The sequence below is a fragment of the Nicotiana tabacum genome, chromosome 10 (genome assembly GCF_000715075.1).
Source record: "Nicotiana tabacum cultivar K326 chromosome 10, ASM71507v2, whole genome shotgun sequence".
Lineage (NCBI taxonomy): Eukaryota > Viridiplantae > Streptophyta > Magnoliopsida > Solanales > Solanaceae > Nicotiana > Nicotiana tabacum.
The window spans coordinates 85,426,735-85,434,561 of record NC_134089.1 but is presented as its reverse complement, the minus strand read 5'-3'; the positions used below and the strand labels follow the sequence as shown (position 1 = coordinate 85,434,561).

The 7,827-nt window shown below is 34.2% G+C and overlaps 1 protein-coding gene across 1 annotated transcript; it reads right to left on the bottom strand.

Annotated features, from left to right (window-relative positions):
* Positions 1–810: 810 nt before the first annotated feature.
* On the bottom strand, positions 811–6,785 carry LOC107824680 (COP9 signalosome complex subunit 6a). The gene is made up of 9 exons (XM_016651476.2): positions 6,363–6,785; positions 5,653–5,741; positions 3,554–3,647; positions 3,243–3,304; positions 3,064–3,142; positions 2,821–2,913; positions 2,396–2,496; positions 2,071–2,126; positions 811–1,206 (listed from the first exon to the last, which is right to left on the bottom strand). Exons 1-9 carry the CDS (start codon positions 6,673–6,675, stop codon positions 1,125–1,127), a joined length of 969 nt encoding a protein of 322 aa, XP_016506962.1. The 5' UTR covers positions 6,676–6,785; the 3' UTR covers positions 811–1,124.
* Between the last annotated feature and the right edge of the window lie 1,042 nt (positions 6,786–7,827).

The window sequence follows — 7,827 nt, the reverse complement described above, 5'->3', positions numbered from 1 at the left end:
GACACAACATTGTCACTAGCTATCTTAGACCCAAAACCCTACCAGACTAGTCCCACAATGGTACGAAGTAAAGCAAGACTCAACTAACTCCTAACCTACAACCCTAATACTCGACCTCCACATCTCCCTATCAAGTTTCATGTCCTCAAAAATCTAAACCCTACCAGACTAGTCCCACAATGGTACGAAGTAAGGCAAGACTCAACTACCTCCTAACCTACAAACCTAATACTCGACCTCCACATCTCCCTATCAAGTTTCATGTCCTCAAAAATCTAAAGTCTCATCATATTCTACCCGATAACCTCTCCCCAATATTAGTATTATTTACATAGTTCAAATAAGAAAAGGGTTAATAATCAAAATTTTAGTTGATTTCAAGATCTAAATATTGAAATAAAATTAAATGATTCTTTTATCTAGTGTGAAATATATTTTTAAAGAATTAAAAAGGTGAACAACATTTCACTACGAGGCTTCGTACTTTTAATATAGTGCTCCATAGATTTGCATCATTGATCGCAATGAGTTTCATCTACAACAGAAAAAGAAATGGGTTCTTTGTCATCACCGACCACTAAAAAAAGATGGAATGATTAACAAGATTAAAGCAGTGTATTTTTTGCATTTCAAGTAAACTTGTAAGATTTAAGAACTCATACTCCATAAGATAAGGCAACTTTATAATAATGTTTGTATAAATCAAACAGAAATTTATTTCAACAGAAAAGGAAAAATTGACCACTTGAAAGTAATTTTAATGAAGATTAACTTGCTATTAATAGGGTTTTGGTTGTGGGAAAGGAAGAACACATGAACAGAATCTCAAATTAAATTAGTACTTGTATAACATTAGTGCTATCGGGCAACAACAGGCCCAAGCATACTGATTAAAAGCTTTTGAAGCCAAAAAATCCTCTACCACTTTCTCCCACGTATATGTAAATGGTGCCACAAGAATCAAGTTATAATATAAGGGCAACTAAGAATGAAGAAAAGCAAACTCACTATTTGATCCCTAAACTCGCAAAACATGTGATCCCTAAACTCGCAACACATGTAGCTACTGCTACAGAGGAAACTCGATAAGAGCAAAAAGGCAATCTTGGCAATATAAAAACTTTTCAAATAAAAGCAGTTCGCCCACCCCTCCTGCTATGCCTATCATATGCAGTGTTGAATTTGTCAACAAGCTCGTTCATTGTGCTGCAACCACCAAAGAAAATAAAAAAAAAAATTAGATACTTTAAATATGGCTCATGGACTTTCAGTAAATCAGAGATGTTAAAATCTGTGGTAATAACTTGTTAGAACTTCTTTACCAGCTTGCATTATTCCAGACTTATTGACCTATTTTAATACTAGATAAATTGCAGATGACGTTTTACTAATAAAAAGTCTGCACATGATTGAAGAGCTTACTTGAGAGATGAAGCTGCCGACTGACCTCATCAATTTAGTAGTCTTCACAAAAATCCTAAATTATGAACATAAACTATCCGAAGAGGAGGAAAGCTCATAGGTGTATCTGCATTGCATCACTCACTGCTTCTTACCTCTCCGTTATCCAGCAACCACAATTAACTACCTCTGATGAATTATTTTTTTTTTAATAATCATGGTGTCCGGACCAGCTTTATGCGCACCTCACCTAATTCTATGAGATACCTGCTACCACTCACCAGATAAATCGGGCAACTCGCTTGGATAGATAGGAAGAAATCACCTAGTATTTTTGCCTTCGCCAGGATTTGAACTTGAGATCTCATGGTTAATTTTATTATTTTCTTTTAATCAGGTAAAGATAACTACTACCTCTGATGAATTCTATTGTTGTTTGTTGCTATTGTCATTGTCATTATCTATTAATATTAATATTATCAATATTATTATTATTATTAATAAAAATTAATCCACTTTAGTCCTAAAAACTACATTACATTGGAAAATATTTCTAGAATGAAAATGAGAAAGGAGAAAAGAGGGATGAAATAGTTAATATAAAAAGCTAGTTGAGCTACTTTCAGCAATCGTAAGAGAACTTAATCATAGAAGCCTCAAATATGATACCTTGAGCAGTTGGTGAACATGGCGAGATAACTAACTAATAATGTGTCATTATACTCCTGCACCAAAAGAAAGAACAAAATATAATGATTGAATCAGAAAGCAATCAAACTACGGTGGGTGCACTACTACAACAAATATAAGAACTCCAATAAGCAATCCGCAGTCAATACTCAAACTAGTAATAACTATTTTAAGATCATGAAGGTCTTAACAGGGAACCAATAAGAAGATACTTGGTAAATCTAGAGAGTGTACGGCGGTACGCACACAAGCACACACATGTATATATCTGCAACTCCACTGAATAAGCTCGAGAAACACTCACCATCAAGAAATCATCTTTAAATTTCTCCGAGTTGATAGCTGGTAATCTTCTTAAGAGACTAGACACCTGCCTCAGAAGTGAATTCTCACAAGGGATATCACCTGCATCCACAGCAACTACAACATCAACATCCTTGATACTGCCCTATGAAATAAAATCATCTCCTATTTCATGCAGATATTTGAAGAAACTCATGAAGCTAACATCTGCGCAGCAGAAATGTCAAGGAAAAAAACAATCTCCTTTGTTCATACAATTTCTAAGGCTATTAAGCATCTGCGCTCACCCTGTCCTTCTATGGAAAACTTAACATGTATTCAGGTTGTATAATAAAATTTTATCAGGATTAGGCAAGTCACTCAGTTGAAGCACTTCCTTCACAGTCAATTTAGATGTAACTTCAGGTCCCAACAAGTTCTACATACCTTTTTGCATAGCAAGCAGATAGTGATGTAGCACTTTGATTCTGCTATTCAGCATCTTAATGGCACTATGTATGCCAGTGAGGTGGGCAGCCACTGCAAAAACCGAGCTCATGAGTCCTAGACAAGCTCTGCTAGTAAAATAGCTGGGGAAAGTGAAGAAGATAAAATAGCAAACGCTTCTAGTTTTCATAAGCACTTCTGTAAGCTTGGAATTGCAAATACACAGAAGTTAAAGGTGCTCACGCTGAGTAGCAGCAGAACCTCCATCAGATGGTTTAAGATGAGCAACATGATCCACAGAAATCCTTTCAGCTTCAACAGTCTAGTAAGCAATGAGATATTTTTAAAGTAAAAAAAGAATTTAGTTAGGGGTTCCGTTGAACTTGTTGACAAGATGACAACAGAAATTGATGTGAATATACCTCTATGTGGTAGCTTGCTTGGACAAAAATAAGCTGCGGGATGCCATCAATGACATGCAACTCTTGGTACCAACAAACAGTTCCAAAACAAAAACATTAGGAAACCAAAAGAAGCTATTCCACAAAAGAACCCAATCCACAAACTTGTAAAAACTTTGAGGTGAAAAATTAAAAAGGCTGCAGCTAAATGCTGTTAATGAATATATTCTACTCTAGCAGGGTGTCACAAGACAAACTTCTGCCAATAAAAGTTGGCACATTGATTTCAGATATTTGTCATAAAGCAATGCCCATATTGACTATATAAATACCACTTTCATAGATAGTGACTGGCAGGTCCTTTTGTGCATGATTGATGGAAGGATTGAGAAGCACGTACACAGGACTTTCATTGATATCCATCAACTGATACAAAGGAATAGATAATCAGGTTACTTATTACCAAATACATGATATTCTCATTATGGATGGACAATAACCAAGGAAACAAAGGAGATCTATTAGAAAGATAATAAGCAAATTTACCATCTCCAAATAAAGTAATACTTGAAGCATGGACCTTGCCATGGCATACCCCTACCCGCCCCCAAGAAAGAAATTACCTCCACATATAAAAAGGAGACTTTACAACAGCCCTAGTCCAATAAAAATGATTGAGACCATGAAACATCGACATCTTTTTCCGTTTCTCTTTTATGGCAGCAAGTATAAATGAGGCAAGAACTTCAGCTATCCCGGAATAACAGGTAGATGCCAATGCTTAGAAGGATTTCAATGAGGACATGGGGGTTTTCCAAGAGCAAATACGACTAGACAGAAATAAGGAAAGCTCCCAACAAAACTCAAACATTCAGTCAACTTATGGCACTTATCTTTTAGGCAAGAACCATACACATCATACAACTAGCTCTTTTGACATGCCATCAGAGAGCATGCAATTTGCCTCAGTTTGTTATGACCAAGTCTAGCTTATCCACTTGGCATGAAGCAGTTCATAAAAGCCAAATAAGTGCTGCTTCAGAGTTTTGATGGACTAATACCACCAGTCACAACTTAAAACTTTTTGTGTTTTTACAATTATACTTTGGATTTGAAAAAAAAAGGGAGCCAAATCAGCTGATAGAACTCTTCAGTCAAGTCTCCAGAATTCTAGTTATCCTAATCATTCTTCCTTGACTAGTTTAACCTTCATCCTGCTGTTTATAACACACTAAACTAACTGGATTCTATGGCGAATGTTACCAAGAGAATCACCAATGAAAGGCACCAGGAGTGTAAAGTATATGAGCAAATTTAAAAAATGTAACTCTAATGTTCAAAGATATATGAAAAAATGACAATTAACAATTCCTTAAAAAAATACTATATGAACAAAGGATTCCCCGTAGTCCTGAAGTGAGTATAATGCTGAGGCATCTTGTATGAACTGATCCTGTTGTGATAGTTTTGCAGTACTAAACAATCCTAAGGGGTCGTTTGGTAGGGTGTATAAGAATAGTGCGGAATAATGTGCATTAGTAATGCATGTATTAGTAATGCAAGCATTAGTTATGCAAATATTATTTCTTATCTATTGTTTGGTGTAGTGTATTAAAATTATAATGCATTGCATAATTTTTTAAAAAAAATAGTTGCTTACAAAAATACCCTCCATATTCTCTAGCTTTAAGGGACATTAAGGACAATTTTGTCTTTAACCATGCTAATGCATGCATTAAAGCCTTGGTATTACTAATGCCATGGTTTTGTATGCATTACTTATGCATAGGATAATGTCATGTATGATGTATAACTAATACAAGTATTAGTTATACACAAGTTGAAAAAAGGTAACAAACAAGGTATTAGTAATGCATAGAGCTAATGCTTGCATTATTTTTTCTAATACCTCCTACCAAACAACCCCTAAGTTTATAGACACGGACGTCAGCACCCCTTCTTCACTGTGATACTAAGACCATTTCCACAAGAACAGACAGAGGAATATGACTCAACAATATTTCTAGTCATTTATGTATACATTGTATATATATACACACACATGCTTGTTAAGGTACACAATTCTCCATCTTCAATATACCTTTTGTTTCACCTCTACCCTAACACAAGTGAATTGAAAATGCAGTCATTTGTTTACTTGAAATACACAATTTTTACTACTAAAACATTATTAACCTCCTGATTAGCATCATTCTATAGAATCTACAGTCATCTTCTCCCTTTTCTCATATACACATCCTCTCTGCCGCACACGGAAAAAGTTGTAATACTAGTTAGCCTTCCCTCCCACCCTCTCTCTCACTTAAGTCTTAACGTGCAAAAAGAACAGAAAGCATAAATAAATTCTAAAACCAACAAAAAATTCAATAGGATGCTTAAAGACAATTTTTCGGAGATGAAAAGAACTCACAGCTTTGTGAATCTGCATATCAGATTCTTGTGCATCACTCCCCATTGAATACCATCCCAGTACATAAAAGTTAGGGAAAACTTTCTTATCTGCACAAAATTCCCAACATTAGTACTATGACATACAAGCTTAAGTTATATATACCATGTAAATAAAAATTTCACTATCAGGTCATTTAAATACCAACTACAGGCAATTGTCTATCTTAAGTATAAGTTGATAATGTCCTATCTTAAGTAAAAGTTGATAATTATCTATCTTAAGCATGGCATGATACATCACAAGATAAGACAATTAACCTGCAACAACAAGTTAACCTACTACAATGATTTACAAAAATGAGTTTAAGTTCTATGCACTGACAGCGTAAAAATATTTACACAATCAAATTACTTAAAAGTGACTGCAGGTAAATTTTATAAATAGCATCATAGATAACCTACAATAAATGGTCAGTAACTTGCTATTACAGGTTAAATTGCATTGATTGTGTAACAATTCATTATAATGTTAGTGCATATGACTTACATCCAAAAAAAGTTATATAGACAGAGTATATAAGTTAAGCTCATATAAATTTCAATCCCAAACTAATTCCAGTTGCTATATGGATCATTTATATGCTATATTCACGCCCATATCAATCTAATACTAAACAATTTGCCTTTTAAATATGAATTTTTAAGGGAGAAAGAAGAAATCAAACTGACAGAGCTCTTGCTTCTTTTCGAGGAAAGCGCGGTCGAGGGAGTGAGTAGAGGGATCATAAAGAAGTTCGAAGCTGTTGAAGATCTCGACAGTACGGCCACTCTGTACGCCGATGACGCAACCAAAAACCCTAGGCGGCGCGGAAGCGGAAGGGGAATCGGCACCAGAACCGGAACCGTTGGAGCAGGAGTGCGAAGAAGGGGGAGGTTGGGACTGTGACTTGACACGTGTGTAGTGATCCGATATGTTGAGCATCACTAACGGATGGAACTTAAATGTCAAGCCGCTGCTTGACGATGAAGCCATTCTCGCCATTCCTCTGCTCGAAGTTTCTCTCTGGTCCGCCGGAGAATTGATTTTGGAGAAGAGAAGAAAAGGGTAAATTTCAGTTTCTGCCTTGGGCTCTAATTCTATTTTTTTTTTTTCTTATGTGCCTTTAAATAAGTTACTTAATAAAAAAAAGGACATGGAGAAAAACGTAATAAAATGATTTCCGAAATTAAGGTTTTGTTTTTATTTTTAAACGAATTAGGAGAAGGTACTACTTTAATAAAATTAAAAGGATCTAAAGAATTGTAGTCAAAAGAAAAAAAAATTGTTGAATCTTCTTATAATTTCATCTATTTAGAACATAAAAAATATACCTCTTTTCATTTCAATTTAGTGTCGGGTAAAAATTTTGAAACAACTCAATCTTCTTTTCTTCTGAGGTACTTCCTAGCTAATTTTATCTTGTATCTCTCATGTAAATTTAAAGATAGAAACTATATTTTGGGACAAAAATTACCACATTTCTATCTCAATTTATGTAATGCATTTTTTATTTTAATCTATCCTAAAAAAATAATACTCTTTATCTAAGAAATAATTTTATTTTATTTTTAATGGGTTGATCTATAATTATTCAAATATTTATGGCTTGTTGTTTACCATAAATTTCAAAATTCTTTATTTCTTTATTATATTTCAAAGCCATTAAAACAATATCACATAAATTAAGCGGGTATCTTCATATAAACTCTAGATATATACATTATAATTTCAATAGTTGTAAATTATCTCTAGATTTATTGTAAGAAGTTGTCAAATTAATTCTTGAATTCGATTTGAGACAAGTGGAACAATTAACCAATATTGCCACATTATAATCACATAACAAGAATTTTACACTACATGACCAAAAAAGGACATCTAGTTATTAGTTTTAAAGAAAATTTTAACTAATTATCCATATAATAATATTTTTTAAAAAATACTTAACAACTTAGGAAGAATGCACTAATTTTAGACCCATATTTTAATCTCTCTCTGCCATCTAATTCTAATTCTTTTCTTTTGTAATTCCTCCTCAGGAGATACGACAGAAGGTTGTGTGAGGACTGCAAGGTTATCCCAGGTGAGACTCTCGCAATGCAGCATAGGCTTTTGGTGATGGACATTTGTATTATGATAAGGAGGAAGAAGAGG

Coding starts and splice junctions, on each gene's coding strand:
- LOC107824680 (XM_016651476.2), bottom strand. CDS start 6,675: ATGGCGAGAATGGCTTCATCGTCAAGCAGCGGCTTGACATTTAAGTTC. Junction 3,648..5,652: donor ATATGCAGATTCACAAAGCT/GTGAGTTCTTTT, acceptor CCTTTGTATCAG/TTGATGGATATCAATGAAAG. Junction 2,914..3,063: donor AGGTTCTGCTGCTACTCAGC/GTGAGCACCTTT, acceptor CGGTTTTTGCAG/TGGCTGCCCACCTCACTGGC.